The sequence below is a fragment of the Sminthopsis crassicaudata genome, chromosome 1 (assembly GCF_048593235.1).
Source record: "Sminthopsis crassicaudata isolate SCR6 chromosome 1, ASM4859323v1, whole genome shotgun sequence".
NCBI classification, from domain to species: domain Eukaryota; kingdom Metazoa; phylum Chordata; class Mammalia; order Dasyuromorphia; family Dasyuridae; genus Sminthopsis; species Sminthopsis crassicaudata.
Genome location: NC_133617.1, coordinates 483,469,904 through 483,487,203, shown reverse-complemented (window position 1 = coordinate 483,487,203; position 17,300 = coordinate 483,469,904). Strand labels below are relative to the sequence as shown.

Below are 17,300 nucleotides of genomic sequence, written 5' to 3'. Positions count from 1 at the left end.
GTTTGTACATTTTTAGAATGTTTTACTTCTACCCCAAACATTATCCCTCACATCTTCATTAGAGAAAATCCTTTTCAGAGTTGTTTCGACTGAAGGTTGAAGCTATTCTAGCTATTATAACATAGCAAATGGTTGTAAGCTGCAGGGGTTTGCCAAGGTACTGAAGCAGGCAACTACAAATGGCAAATGAAAATGTCTAATAATTGAGTCTAATCCTTTAGCTATACAAATGTGGAAAAAGACATTTTGCTTACTAAAGAGCCAAAGATTACTAATTTAGAAGGGCATCAGTGAACAATAAAATATGTCTTTCAAAAATATACTCTTTCCCTTACTCCTGGCTCCCAAACATGTACGTATACAACACAAGTAAGCAATAGATTTTCATTTAGACTTTTAACAATATGCTTCCTGTTACTTGGAATTTTCCCCCCTATAACTCAACAAAGGTAAATAGTAAAATGTTTCTGAATTACTTCCAAGAACTGGTCAAAATGTAAAGAAGACTTCTTTATGATGAAAAAGTGGTTAAAAACTCGGATTAAATGGACCAAAAAAGTAAACTTTATTGCAAATCCCTTAAATAAATTCTACTCTGAATCCTATGGCATAATTACTCAAGGAGTATCAATTCTGAAAGCGACCTACCTAGTTCAGTTCCCTCACTTTTGTAGATAGTTGAACTGAAGCCCAGAGAAAGAGGGTAACTTGTCTGAAATCTAGACTAGTTCTCTGACTCTGAGTCTGGTCCTGTTTCTACCAGATTATATTCTAAAATAAAACTCAGTCTGTACAGTCCTACCTCATTTTCATTTCAGCAGCAACTTAGATGTTGGAAAAACCATAAGGTCATGGTGATAATGTGATCTCATTTACATGTCCCATGGAACTGACAGTATTATAGAAGGAGGGGTCAGTGTAGTCATTGAAGAGTTCCACACTGACTAGATTGTTAAAAGTGCATATCTTTTTGCCAGTTGTGTGACAAGCTAGCAGGTTTGCATGTCACAATATACTGCTTGGATACTGCTGATAATGTTCATCAGTTAAATCATTAAATTTTTCATGAAAAATGAGCACATGATTGAAAACTAGCTCCATTTGCTCATTAAAAAGAATAGATGTCAACACAATTAAAATGGAATGACAGACTATTGATAACTCTAACCCAGATATTGGAGAATATAAAATATAAATCTTTCATGAGGCAGACAGAAATGAAAAGGAACCATATAACTAAAGGGGGGGGAAGAATTAATCAAGCATGCCTATAAAGATACCTTGGCACATTGTAGAATTCCACAACACATTACAATGCAAACCCTTGTAGATGTGACACATGGCAACTGATCCTAAATCTCCTCTTTTGACTACTGTTAATACGTTAATACCCCAGAAATACTGGGGAAAAAAAGCCTGTCATTTTCATCTGGTGAGCTTTAAAATGAATCTTCTTTTTAAGATGAGAGTTCACAAAGGAAGGATGAATCTCACAAATGGTGTCATTCTTTTTTATCTTCTCTTAAATAGTTTCAACTTACACAACAACAAAAATATTGTAAAGAGAATGTAAAACAAGTATTTTCCCTTTAGCTTTCATTATAATTTCACGAATGAATTGGCTAACTCTTTAACTGTCTTGCTTGTGGCAGCAAGGTGGGAATAAATGCAAATTCAGAGGTAATATAATATCAGCTGCTTGAAAGAGGCAAATAGCTGATGCCCCAATTTCTCAAAATTTACCTCCCAGAAAGATAGGACCAAGACCTTTGAATCTCTTGTTATTTGCACCTCATACTATCAGCAACAAATGCACTTCTCAACTAGATTAGAAGCCTTGTGAGGGCAAGAACCATGTTATGAACTATTTTGATAGACTGATCAGAAAAATGTTAAGCACAGACTAATATGAAATTGTTGATTGATTAAATATGCAAATATTTGCTCTTCACACCTCACCAAGACTAGAACAAATTTTGAACAGCTAAAAAAAATGTTTCGTATGTTCCCAGAAGAATTCCATTAACATTAATTTTTTTAGGATGGTACACTGAATAATTTCCTTGATTTTCTAATTCTGTGTGATGAATTCCCATAGAATCAATGTTATAAAACTCAAATCATAAAAATGCTTGTTCATTAGCAGAGAAAACCAAATTTAGAGACAGAAAGAAATGATTTTGAATATATAAGCATGGTTGTGGATCCTTCTCCTTTAGTTTTCATTTTCCCCCTCTTCCTTTACCAGAAAATAAAAACTAGTACTAATTTTTTCTTGTCTGATTTGGCGTTTTCCTATGTGTATATGTGTGTATATGTGAGTGTGTATACACACACACACACACACACACACACACACATATATATATACACACTATAATGTATATACTTATATACATTTATTATATAAGAAATATTTAGTCTATGTGAAAGAATTTAATAATTATTTAAGATACAGCACCCAAAATAAATTCCACAGCTACAAAGTAGTAGGAAAAACAAGATAAATGTACAGAATCATGTTGGATTAGTTCTTTGGATGATTTAGTTAATGTAGGATTGATGGAGAACTATAGCAGTTCTTTCCACAACCCAAAATATTCCAGAAACAAGTAAGATATCTAAATTCTCTACTAACGAATTTTCCATAGCTAAGAGGACACAAACCTAGGAACAAAAAAAGGAGATAGGATAAGAGAAATGGAGCATAAAATGCAAAAAGGAAAGGCAGAGTTAAGCTTCTCAGTTAAAAGGCTATTAGGAAACCAAAGAGATCTTAGAAATGTAGGGAAATATTTCTTAAGTTAGGTAATTTTTTCTCTTAACATTTATAGGACCTTATTTTCCCTATTGCAGAGCCAAATATCACTAATCATGACTATTTTATATTTCATTTTAAATTTAATACATACCTGTCCCTCTACTATCCATCTAGAGATAGAGGTTTTCCCATCATAACCAGGCCGGAACTGAAGTGTTGCTGATCGTGGACTGATATTGGAAATCACCAAATTGGAAGGGGCTCCAGGAAGTTCTAAAAATGATGGGGGAAAAAGACAGAAATTTAAGCTGTCATGTCTCAGATCTATATATGTTTTCTATAAGTCAATGGTGGTATTCATTATTTCTGTATTAAACATCTGCAAAAGCATTAAACAAAAGCAATAATTTGTGACTAAGAATCTGGAAAAGCAAAGCTTTTTAAGCAATGGCAAGGGGTTATAATTTGAATAATGACAGTGCGGTACCTACTTCTATAGCAGAAGCTCTACTTAATCTGAGGTATCAGTTATTTGAAGTTGTTAATATGATCTCTGGGATTATAAATTCCTAGGGGGACAGAAGACATGCCTTAATTTTCTTTGTCTCCTTCCTATAGTGCCTTATAGATAGGAGGTCTTAAAAATTTGGGGTATATATCAATTAATGAAAAATATGACCCTTTCTGATTCCTCAGATAATGCAGATAATTGAATACCCCACCTGTTGTCTTACAATTCACTTAGGTAATATGATTAGGTTAGGAGCAAGGAGAGTAAAGCAATCAAGCTTTGTTTGTAAGACCACAAAATATAAATAGGTATCATTATCACAATGGGGAATAAACTAGAAGTCTTTCCAGTAAGATCTGGGGTGAAGCAAGAATGCCCATTATCACTTCAATTCACTATCAATTCAAATCACTATCAATTCAGTATTGTTTTAGAAATCCTAGCTATATGAATGATTCTCTCCCCAACCCCCAAAAAAAAGGGAATTGAAGGAATTAGAATAGGCAATGAGGAATGGAAACAAAACCATCAGTTTTTATTTTATATTTTTTATTAAAAAGCTTTTTAATTTTCAAAATATATGCATGGATAATTTTTCAACATTAACCCTTGCAAAACCTTGTGTTCCAATTTTTCTCCTTCTTCCCACCCTATACCCTAGATAACAAGTAATCCAATATATGTTAAACATGATAAAAATGTATGTTAAATCTAATATATGCATACATACTTATACACTTATCTTGCTGCACAAGAAAAATCAAATCAAAAAGGAAAAAAATGAAAAAAGAAAATGAAATGCAAGTAAACAACAACAAAAATGGTGATAATGCTATATTGTGATCCATTATCCCACAGCTCTCTCAGTGCAGATGGCTCTCTTCATCACAATATCATTGGAATTGGCCTGAATCATCTCATTGTTGAAGAGAGAGCCATGTCCATCAGAAGTAATCATTGTGTAATATTGATGTTAGTGTATATATAGATGTTGTTGTGTACAGTGATCTCCCGGTTCTACTCACGTCCCTTAGCATCAGTTCATGTAAGTGTCCCCAGGCCTCTCTGAAATCATGCTTACAGAACAATAATATTCCATAACATTGATATACCTCAATTTATTCAGCCATTCTCCAACTGATGGGCATCCACTCAGTTTCCAGTTTCTGGCCACTACAAAGAGGGCTGCCACAAACATTCTTGCACATATGGGTCCCTTTCCGTCCTTTAAGATTTCTTTGGGATATAAGCCTAGTAGAAATACTGCTGGATCAAAGGGTATGCACAGTTTGATAACCCTTTGGGCATAGTTCCAAATTGCTCTCCAGAATGATCGGATCACTTCACAACTCCACCAACAATGTATTAAAAACTATCAGTTTTTGCAGATGATGTGATAGTATATTTAGAGAATCCAAGAAAATAACAATAACTTCAACAAAGTTGAAGGATATAAAATAAATTCACACAAATAATTAGTGTGTATATATATATATATATATATGTATATATGTGTGTGTGTGTGCGTGCGTATATACATATATGTGTGTGTATGTGTGTGTATGTCTTTAACCAACAAAGTAATTCCTCCAATGATAAAAGATCAAAGAATGTGAATAGGCAGTTTTCAGAAGAAGCTATCTATTGTAATATGAAAAAAAAATGTTCTAAATCACTATTGACTAGAGAAAAGCAAATTAAAACAACCTTGAGGTTGGAAGAGGTATGGAAAAATTGAGGCACAAAAGCACTATTAGTGGAGTTGAATACTGATTGAGTTAAGTGAAAAGCAGTTGGGAATTATGCCCAAAGGGCTATAAATCTGTGCAGCAAACCCTTTGATCCAGCAATATCACTATTAGGTCTATAATTTTTAAAAAATCAAAAAAAAAAAAAAGGAAAAGGACCTATATTTACAAAAATATTTGTAACTCTTTTGTAGTAGCAAATAATAGGAAATTGAAGAGACACTCATCAACTGGGGAACAGTTTAACAAGTTGTAGTATATGGTTTGACAGAAAACTATTGACAATTAGGATGTTTTTTCAGAAAAACCTAAGGTTTATATGAACTGATACAAAACAAAATGAGTAGAATCAAAGAACGTTGTACACAACAGCAGTATTATATGATATCGATGACTTTGCTATTCTTAGCAATGCAAAGATCCAAAGCAATTTAGACTTTCAGGGAAAAATGCTATCAACTTCCAGAAAAGTAACTGATGGAGTCTGAATGCAGCAGATTGAAACATCTTTCTCAAACTTTATTATTTATGGGTTTTTTCTTTTGCTTTTCTTTTGCAACATAGATGATATGAAAATGGTTTTTCATGACTGTACATGTACATGCCTTCTCCAGGAAGCAGGGGTGGAGGTGGTGGGGAGATGGTGAGAGAGAAGAAGGAAAAAGATCTAGAACTCAAAATCAAAAAATGAATGTTAAAAATTTTTATTTACATGTAATTGAAAAATAAATAAAGATCAAATATTAAATAAATAATTAAATAGGTCTCTAGCACTTGAGCATGGAGTTTTCTAGATCCTGTCAGGACATCTAAATTCAGGTAGATGTACAGATCATTTGTTTTCTTTATTTTCTCTGGCAATAAAACTAGGGGAAAATGGGCATGGGTTGTGATTCCTGATATCTACTTATTTTTGATCTAAGACTTACATATAACAGCAGTTCTATGACATAAGGCTATTTTTAATAGTTAATCTCTTACCTGGAGTTACTAATGATTTTAAAATGAAAGATTTTTTAAAAAAATTATGATGCCTAAAACCTTAAGAGTAATTCAGGCAAAGAATGCATAATAGAAAAGTACCTGGCACTAGAAAATAGAGTAGAATTAAGAAAAAGAAAATAGATCAATTCAGGTAGCACAAAAAACTATCAGATAACATATCTGGAGAACCGTTCCCCAATTTCTTATTCCTGGAGATATTTAAAAAGAGCCTCCACATGGGAACAATAGCATTACTTTGGTGATTGTTCCAATATCAGTATATGTAGGGATGACAGGATTTCAAGGGTTCTTGTCACATTTAATTTTAATGAATTTTGGGCAGAAAATATTTAAATCAAAGGAAGAAAAATTTCAATACATTTTTCAGAGATTCTGATTCTTTAAAATTCTCTTTATCCATTAAATGGATATAGATTTCAAGTTTAACAAACAGAATCTAGGGAAATCAGCATCATATGACTTTTGCTTTAATCCAATTACTAGAATATGCAATGGCATTTTATGACCTCCCTTCAGTTTCAGGTGATCTACCCTGAAAATATAGTAATAGCAACTCAATAGCTTTCCTAACCATGGTTATCAACCATTTACTTAATACAGTTGTGCTTCATTTCCTCATATAATTCTCTATTCTGTGCATCACTAGGTGTATTGCCAATCACAAAAATAGAAGGATGAAAACGTTTTCCAGAGGTCAGCTAGTTCATTTTCTTGCCCTCTGCTAGGGTTATACCTAAAACTATACAATACATATGCAGATTTATTTCATTTTTACACAATAGAGTCACTCTGACATTGTTATACACAGTTTGTAATTTAAATCAACATTATGTTAATGTTATTAATAATAATTTATCTTTTACTAAAGTCCCTCTTTTATTTTTTATTGTGGCATGGTAATGATTCTTGGTTCTATAAGGTTATAATAAAAGTCTACAACTTCCAGAAAATTCTGCTAAACCAAAACATTTTCCAGTATAGGCTCAGTGGTAGGTTGCTGGTCAAATTTAGATAGGGTCATCACCAGGAAGTAAGACCAGTTAATCAATAAGCATTTATGACTCCTAGGTGCCAGGCTATGGTAAGCCCTGGGGAAACAAAGACAAAAAACAATCCTTGTTTTCAAGTTATTGATAGTCTTATCAAGAAGAGAGTATTGAACAAACTATGCACTATGTACAACTATGTAAAAACAACATATAAAAGGATAAATTGCAAATATTTTAAGAATGAAGGCAATAAGGTCAGAAAAGGCTTCTTATAGCAGGTGGAATTCTGTGAAGACTTGAAGGAAGCTTGGGATGTTAGGTTGCTGAGAGTGGCAAGTATGGGAGACAATCAATGAAAAGACCCAGATTTTGGAGATGGAATGTCTTATTAAACAAACAGCAAGTAGGCCAGTGTCACTGGATTGCAGAGTACATGGTGAAAAATAAGGTATAAGAAGACTGGAAAGGTAGGAAAGGATATGAAGAGTTTTAAAAGCCTGAAGGAACATTTTATATTTGATCTTAGAGATAATAAGGAAACACAGGAGTTTGTTGAATAGGAGGAGTGACATGGGGGAACCTATGGTTAAAGATCAGTTTGACAGCTGAGTGAGGGAATGAAGAGAGACTTGAGATAGAGAGATCAATCATCAGTAGTCTAGTGATATAGTCTAGAGTGAGTCAATGAAGGTCACCAAGGTTTTTTTTTCCTCTCTGTCTATAGTTATTCATAAATGAATAAATGAAAAAGTATTTATTAAGTGCCTACTATGATCCAAGCACAGAGGACACAAAGCTATAAGAATAACGTTTGGAATTATGGAGTATATCAGTACAGCCCAGCAACAAACCATGGTAACCTTTAAAAAAATTTTTTATTATATTCTTTTTAAAAAAAATAATTTATTTTTTAATACACATTGCTTTATGAATCATGCTCAGAGAGAAAATCCAAGGCAAAAGGGGAAAAAAAAAGAATCATGGTAACCTTGATTTGATTATGGTTCATGATTCCTAAAAAATCTAGAAGGAAGAGGAAAGGAGAAGCATGAGGGGGTGGGGAAGGGATGATTAGCAAGGAGATGTCAATAAAGTGATCTTTAGTTGTACACGGTCCTGGAATGGATTTATCTATATATCAATTTCCTCAAGAAAAAAAATCCCTATCTATGGCTATCCCATTAGATAAAAATTAATGAAATTCATGTTATTTTATTATTTTATTTTCAATAATATTTTATTTTTTGAAATACATGTAAAGATGGTTTTCAATGTTCATTTTTGTAAGACTTTGAGTTCCAAATTCTTCTCCCTTCCTCCTCTACCTTCCCCTTTCCCCAGACAGCAAGCAATCTGCTATAGGTTAAATATCTGCAATTCTTTTAAACATAATTCCATATTTGAATGACATTCATTTTAAAACCATACTCATTTTCCAATACATCTCTTTCATCCTTGAATTTTCCCTTGTATCAAAGTAAAGTTCACATAAAACTGATTAACACAAAAACTGAGAGCGAACAACATTCTGAACCCCAAACTCACTACATCTATCCAGAAAAATTCATTTTATCATCTATTCTTCTGAACCAAAATTGCTCATTACAACTATTCAGAGTTTGGCTTCTTTCAGGATTAAGGAAAAAAAAACTCTCAAAAACATCTCTTTTAGTATCTTATAATCATAAAATAAGGATTTCCTTTTGTTCCCTTTGAAATCATTGCCCACATCACTTTAAGTGTTTCTCTTCTACTGTTCCATACAAAGGGTCAAAGTAAGGCAATATTAACCCATCACATAGAGTTATTTTAGGGAAACAAAGCTATCTATGAGACAAAAATTATTATAATTATACTGCAATGAATTTCACCTGCCTGAAAGCTGAAAGACAATGATGGTGATGTTTCACTAACCTGGTGGAACTCCAGAAGAAATTGTAGATGAGGTTACCAGTCCAATCCCTGTTGCTGTGACAGCTGCCACTTCAATGGTATAGGTGGTAAGAGATGACAATCCTTTAATTTTATATTCATGGGTTGTATTATTTAAAGTAAGTGTAAGACGAGAGTCATTTCTACTGTATACCTCCCAGGAAATTTGATAACCTAGAAAACAATAACAGTTCAACAATCATAAATCATCTCATGCTTATTTTTTACTTCAAGTTCCTTAAATGGTTTTGAAAAAAATTTTAATGTGTATTAAACACAAAAATAAAGAATATTAAACACCAATTGTTATATATCTACCTTTGGTATTTGCACAGTTGTCTTAGGTTTCCATATATTATTATAGTTGGTCTTAAGGTAGAACAGGGTGATATGAGTACCAGGCCTAGACTCAGGATGATTCCTTCCTGAATTCAAATCTGACCCCAAACATGTACTACTTGTGTGACCCTGGGCAAGTGACTACTTCACCCTGTATATCTCAGTTTCCTCATCTATTAAATGAGATGGAGAAGAAGATAGCAAACCACTTTAGTATTTTTCCAAGAAAATGTGTTCATGAAGAGTCAAATACAACTGAAATATTGAACAACAACAAAATGAATTACATATTTTGCTCTTATTTTTCCTTGCCTCGAATGGTTACAATTATTTATCATTTCTAATTTTAAAACAAAATTTGTAAAAAATTTTGCTTTTAAAAGTTTTTTCCTGTTGTTTTAATTTTGCTTTTGGTTCTGTTGTTGTGATGCTTTTTTTTCCTTCTGTTTTTCAGTGAAATTTTAAGCTCTTAGGTACTACATTCCATCAAACAGCCTAATACTCACAATTTACTTGACTCCAGATAGCTTTATGACTTGAGTTCAGAGGCAAAAAGGCCTATGTGACTCTTAAATCAAAACTTTTTATAAGTTTAATATATCACCACACACATGAGGAAGCTTGAAAAATATCACTTGATGATAGAGACAATGATGAAAGCATCTTAGACATACAAAGCTGAAGGAAAAAAAAAATATATATATACACATATATTTTCTCTTACTCTCAGCCAATGATCTTGAGGCTGAAAAATTACCAGGCATTTTAACCTCCCCAAGTGCCATTTCTCTGAGAAGGAAATAATGGAAATGGTTATAGACATTAATGTACCATGTATAAACAAAGTATTGGGAGCACACTATACATCTAGACTAATTCTTAATAGCTTTTAGAGGAAAAAAATTGATCAACTGTCAGGAATTGCTGTCAGAAATAGCTGCAGTCCTCTCCCTGTGTATCTGATTTCAATTGCCTTCCTATGCAATCCTCCTAGAAGTCATCTTTAAGGATTAGCTCCTCTTATAGGGCCAAGTCTTTGGCAAAAGGAGAAGATAGTATGGGAGGGTTGAAAAGAGAAAGATCTAGAATGGCCTCTGTGGGAAGTAGGTTAGAAAACCAATTGTAAAGGAAGAAAAGGATTGTCTTGCTGTATTAGGGGTCCAGTAATAAATTTGTGTTGGATCTGACTGGGTTGGGTGATTCATTCTACCTCCATCATGAAATGAATGTAAATATATGCAAAGTAAATACAAAGGAGTAATGGCGGGGGAAGAGTAGATATACCATTTAGAGCAGTGGTATCAAACTCAAACCAAAAGGGTGGGGTACTAAATTATAAATAAAGATCCCTGCTCACTACATACTGTTTTTAGTTAATAAATTAATATTAATGTCATCTATTTTATTTTATTTATTATGTTAAGTGTTCCAATTACATTTTACACTTATTTTATTCTGCTTCAAGTAGCACTGGAGAGTTTTGTGGGCCTTATGAAATTTATAGTGTTTGATATCTCTGATTTAGGAGGTAAGGAAAGGTCTTCTATAGGAATTAGCATGAGCTAGATGGCCAGATCTATCTCTACATGGGTATCTGACCTGTCAGTTGCAATTTTGGCCTGTCAGTCCATGTTTGTACGTGCTTGCAAGTTGACTGACCATTCTGTTACTAATCTCTATATTTTGGATTGCAGTATCCATTTTTTCCTCTATCCTGTGGCTATTGCGAACATCTCTTACCCAAATCACCTAAACATCTGACACTTGGAGTTGTTAAAAACCTATTGTCTAATATAATATTCAAAGTCTATAAGCTAATAACATTATGTTTTATTTAGTTCTTTCATATTCAATCATTCAGTGACTTGGAATTAATTTCTTATTGTTGATGCTCAAGGGTAAATAGAAGTCTTCTAAATAACTATTGTGACACATTTTTTATGTGTATAGACAAGCTTGGAATAATCACCTATGCATTATCTGAACCAATTCTCTTAATAGTTCAGAATTTAATATTGATGTTGCCAAGCTTGTTCCAAAGACATAAAAACCCAGTGTTACATAATGTTGACTCTATGGAGTAGTTAACTTTAGCTGCCCCAAACCATTCACCATCAAAAGGCACAAAAAAGGTAGCATTGGTTGGAAATAGTGAGCTGGAACAAGGGCACAATGGCGATATTTAGTGAGTACTCTAGTTACAGCGATTTAGTATAGAATAGTTATGATCTACTGGCATAAAAAGTGATAAAATGATATACTAAAAATGATAAGGATAACCATGTACATACCAATAAAATCCAATTTAATCAGGCTAGGACAAATAAAAACAAAATTGAGTCGGATGAGCTGGACCAAGACTACTTAATAACAATTGCATCTGAAGTCCAGTTATACACAGATGGGCAGAACTTTGGGCCATGTGGTGAGGAAAGATGTCCTCTGTTTTATAGGCAACTTTTCCAGGAATGTGTCTGGTGGAGTCCAATCAGTCTGGACAGCAAATGTTTCATCTGGCTCTAATGTAAGCAAGAGGAGGGAAGGCGCCCCAGACCTTCCCTCTGCCTTGGCACTCTACCTTCTCCATAAACGGCTGCCTAACGGAGACTAACGACCAGAGGAGTTTCAGAAATAATTTTCTGTTGATCTAAAGTAAATTCTCTACAAAAGAGTGTACATCCAATCACAAACTGTCTGTCTATATCCTGGCCCTCATAAATCAGAGTTTACGGAGGGAGAGAGGAAGATGCGGAAATTTACAACGAGAGCAGTGGATTCACTAAGAAGACTGGCTCTTTCCCCCTTCTTTGTTCCTTTTTCTCATTCCAGAACACAGAATTTAAAAGAAGTCATAGTGAATGATATCTATGAAGTAAAGCTAATAAAATAGTAGCTTCTTACCAGGCACTCAGACCATAAAGCAGCATTGTTATAAAGCACCATACTAATCAATTTATCAAACAATTCTGGCAGTTGCCTTTAATAGCAACACACGGCTTCAATAGGAAGTCTCAGAAGGATCGTTGGATGACATAAAATTGTCCTGGAAATGGAGCCTTGGGCACATAGATTTTATTTTTGGTTGCATCTCTTTAGGAAACACTTGAACCTTTGGCACGGGTAGACCTGTGTGGTGGAATTGATATGCTTCACTGGAAGTCCAAGTCGTTCTTAGAGAGCCAATCTGTCATCAGCCGAGCAACCCTCTACGCCAGCCAAAGCATTATGGCTTACCTTATTGGGGGCAGGCTACTAATTATTACATCCCTTGGGGAGGTGCCTAAAGCGCCACGAAACAGAGGGTAATGAAGTAACCATAATGGCTTCATCTTGTCCCTCTCCAGAACCTTTCCCTCCCACAGAGATAACAAAGGAGCTGTGGCCAAGAATTACTTCTCTCTTGCTGCTGCCCCACTATCTTTAATATGAAATTAGTTCATGGTAACTTGAGATCTAGGGAACAGAGTCTGAAAAAGAGAAGATGGGAGAGGAAAAAAAACCCAACCAGACCCAAAACCAACAAGCAGCATTTCCATTTTGAGAACTGTAGAAAGAAACTACTTGAGACTAGAGAGTATGTTTCAGGTCATTTGTTGGTTTGGTTTGGTATCAGGCCAACCAGTCTGTTAATCAATAAGCATGCATCAAATGACCACTATATACCAGGCATTGTAGTAAGTGCTGAGACTACACAGATAAATGTGAACTACCCCCTACTAACAAGGCTCTTACATCAGGAAAGACTACACACACACACACACACACTACAAGGTAGATTAAAATGAAGCCAGTTGTTAAGACAACACAATGTATTCAAGCTTTCTGTAGCAGAACGTCACTTTTGGCAATACTAGCATTCCTTTCTGTAGCAAACAGGGTAAATAGTGCCATCACAAACAACAGGTTTTACTTGAAACTCAAGGTATTTATTTAAATAAAATCTTGTAATGAGTTCATTAAATTCTATTAGGTAGTTAAAAAAAACCCAGATGATCATAAATTGGAAGTATTGGCCACAGTTCTTTAGCAATAAAAGGGTTGCTCAACTCAAATGATTGTGCCCAAGGATTTTTCTTGTTACTCTAAATAAGAATAAAACATGCTGTCTTTTCTGAAAGGGCAGGACAGGGCACAAAAGGTATCTACATTAGTGAGGGAGAAATGTGTATTTATTTCTTGATTAAAAAAAAAAAAAAGATAATTCCTTCCCACTAAAACTCTATGCTAGGGAAACTTACCTTGATATCCAATACTTTGTTTACATGTGAAACTTAAAAGCAGACTACAGATGTTATGCAACTTATATAGGTTTCATTCAAATAGTCTCTCTGAAATCAGTAGTCAGTATAATTTTAATTCCGTTAAAAGAATTGGTCCCTAAAGTTTAGCTTTAAATGTCTTTCTTTTTCAAGTCATAGATTCCTGTTAGGCTATTAGGTTGTTGTTTGCATTCATTAGTATTGTTTTCTTCTTTCTTTATTTGTAGGGAGAAGAAAGATTATTCAGATAAACTTCACAATCTATATTTGGACACTGGACCCAGGTGGTTCTGGAGGAGAAAGTGAGGCTGCTGATTTTGCAGAACCTTCCCTCACTTAGATCCATTTCACTTACAGGTCACAGCATCCTCTCCCTGATGTCATGGTCTTCTTTGAGAACAAAGGACAAACAACAATAATTTAGCTAAACTATCTGGAATACATCACATCAACTACCACTCAACAACAACTTTTACTTTTATTCCTCTTCTTTGGGTTGAAGAAGGAATCCCCCGTCTTTTTGTTTAAAAAACAAGACAAAACCAACAGCACTACATTCATTGAGTTTTAAATCTCCTTCAGAAGAGTTTTAGTAGTAATATGAGAACTCTGAGTCCTGTACATTTCTTAGTTTTGGACAGTACTTTGTCTTAACTTAATTTTAGCTTAGTTTCTTTTTAAAAACTACATCTTAAATTAAAATTCAACAAACATTAATTGAGTATTTGCTGTCTTTAAGATGCTGTGTCAGGCTGTGTTGCCTGAGGATAATAGAACCTTTAAAAGTACCTGGCCTCAAAGATCTTACTTCATGGTAAGGAAGATTAAGCATACCAACCCCCCCAAAAAAAAAAAATTAAAAAATTATCATACAAAATAGAATCTGTTACTAACATGAAGGAATTACAAGGTTCAAAGGAAGGAGATATAATTTCTGCCTAGAGATAAGAAAATTTGGGCCTGCCTACAAAAGGTGACTTTTGAGCTGACCTTTAAAGAATGGTTTAGATTGAAAATTGGGTCAGAAGGAAGGGCATACTGGATGGAAGGGAAGGTATGAGGAAAATAATGAAAGTAGAAAAATGCAAATCATGTATGAGGAATAGCTGGTAGTTCAGCATGGTTGTTCATAAAAACAAGAATGTGAATAATAGTGGCTGCAAAGGTGGAGCACCCTAAATGTTAAAGAAAAGGATTGGACTTTTTTGGAGTTTTTTTTTTTTTAAGTTAAATTTTATTTTATTTTCAAATGAAGATTTGTCTTCTCTCCCTGCTACCTCCCCTTCTCGTCCCAACACTCCCTCTAAGAAAGTAGGAAAAATAAAATCCCTGTTATAAATGGGGCTTTATTTTAAGTAAGCAATGGGGAGGGACTGAGGATTTTTGTGTAAGGTAATAACATGACTAGAAAGATTAAATAAATAGCAGTACTTAAAATGGATTGGATGGAATGGATGTCATAGTCCAGGCAAAGGGTAATGAGAGCTTGACTAGTGTGGCAGCAGTGGAAATAGAAAAAGAGAATTTATGTGAGGGACTATGGAAGCAGAATGAACAAAGATTTTGTACTGAATGGATGTGAGGTATGAGGAGGAAGAAAGAGTGACTCCAAAGAAAAATGACTCCAGAGTCTTGAGCCTGGCACTGCTAAGGTAGTAGTGATGCCCACCAAAAAGAGGGTCATCAAGAAACTAATCAGGTTTAGGAATACATAAAGAAATTGATTTGAGCATCTTATTTCTCATTTGGAACTTATTTTCTTTAGGATAGAAACTATGCTCTTCCAAATCCCTAAGTGTGGCTGTCCATTCAAAGTTTTTATCCTCAATATATTTCTCCTTTGTACACTCAATCTTTTGAGCAACCCAGCAATATTCAGAGGTTCAATTATCACTTCTATAATTACATATCATAATATTTTATATTTCATCTTTATTTATGACTTATGATCTTTAATCTTGTTCTTTATCTTCATTGTAACTTCCATTCCCTCCAACCCTCAATTCTTTTTAAGCCATGTCCCCTCTCCTGAGCTATACCACTGTAACTCACTATTATCCTTTACTGTTGAATCTTTCAAACCTTCATCCTACCACTAATCATGTTTTGCCAAACTCTAACCTTAGAATGTTCCTTTCACTTACTCTATTTTTATTCACATGTTGCTGCATAGAACTAGAGAAAATCATAAAACCATGCTGATTGGGTTCATTAAAAATTTATGTTTTATAATCTCATGGTCCCTCCTGCCTTGTTGTGGCACAAGGTCTTGCATAAAGCAGTGAAACATGAGCTAGGAGGTGCAGGGTTACTCAGGATAGATGGGTCATAGTGGAGAGTTCTAACAAAAATCATCCACTTAAGCAGGAAATGACAAATCATGTCAGTATCTTTACCAAGAAAACCCAATAGACAGTTTTAAAACGATTAAGAGTTGCTGTTCATCCCTCATTTTCTTTTTTTTTTTTTATGAAAGCTTTTTATTTTCAAATTATATCCATAGATAATTTTAAACATCCCTCATTTTCAAAGAAGACCAAGGATATCATGAAGTGATTACTAGTGTGTGAATTAAATTTAATGGGGCAGAGTTACATGGAGTCGTCACCTCCCTCTCTTTTTCAGAGACATCAAAATCCATTGACAGGAGAAAAGTCAAGATGAGTGGCAATGGCCTGGGAATCTTCAGTGTCTGACCAAACTCCTAAGTACACAATAGCACTTGTTTCAGCTGCCTTCATGGCTGTTGGAACAAATTATTCTCATTTGCCATTCTGCTGGCAGAAGTCTTAATGAGTAGAAAAGATTAAAAAGAGGTAGCAAGACTATACAAAATAATTATACAAGAAAGATCTTAACATCTCTAATAACCTTGATGCCGTGGTCATTGATTCAAAGCCAGATATTGTGGAGGATGAAATCAAGTATGCCATAAGAAGCATTGCTAATGAAAAGGCCAGTGGAGGTAAAAATATAATTCCAGCTAAGCTATTTAAAAATCTTAAAAGTGATGCTGTTAAAGTGCTGCAATCAATATGCCAGCAAATTTGGAAAACCCAAGAGTTGCTATTGGAATAGAAAAGATCAGTTAACACCCCAATTCTAAAAAAAGGCAATGCAAATAAATATTCTAATTACTGATCAATTGTACTCATTTCACATGCCAATAAGCATATGCTTAAGTTTCAGCAAACTAGGCTTCAGCAGTAGGTGAACCAAAAAGTACCAGAAAAATAGACTGGTTTTCAGAGACAGAGGAACTAGAGACCAAATTGCCAACATTCCCTTAAAATGTACCATTGATCTCATTCTCTTGTGTGTGTTCTAATAAATTGTTCCTGCTATAATCTTTCCTCTTTCTTTCAGTCTTTCTTTATTTACTAGTATTTCCTTGCTGCCTACAAAAATAACCATGTCTCCTCTATTAAAAAAAAACCCCAACAACCAAAAAACCCTCATTTGATCCAATCATCTTTTCTAGCTATTATCTTGCCATTCTTGTCTAAAGTTCTTGAGAAAGCTGAAAATAAAAGATACCTACACTTCCTATATTCTCACTCTGTTTTTAACTCTTTTCAATCTGGGTTCCAACATCATTTTTGAAGTGCAATTAGTTTCTCCAAAACTACCACTGATTTTTGAATTGCCAGATCCAATGACTTTTTCTAAGTCCTCACTCTTCCTTGACCTTTGTAGTATTTGACAATGTTGAATACTCCTTCTAGATATTCTCTACTCAATAGGTTTTTGGTGACA

The 17,300-nt window shown here is 34.2% G+C and overlaps 1 protein-coding gene across 6 annotated transcripts in view; it reads right to left on the bottom strand.

Moving 5' to 3' along the window:
* The window catches only part of SDK1 (sidekick cell adhesion molecule 1), a 1,233,278-nt gene that overhangs the window by 225,714 nt on the left and 990,264 nt on the right, over positions 1–17,300 (bottom strand). For all 6 annotated transcript variants that reach the window (XM_074281198.1, XM_074281201.1, XM_074281200.1 and 3 more), the window contains 2 exons: positions 8,929–9,120; positions 2,913–3,034 (listed from right to left, as the gene is read on the bottom strand). In XM_074281198.1, coding sequence (XP_074137299.1) covers positions 2,913–3,034; positions 8,929–9,120 — 314 coding nt within the window. The remainder of the gene's footprint in view (positions 1–2,912; positions 3,035–8,928; positions 9,121–17,300) is intronic.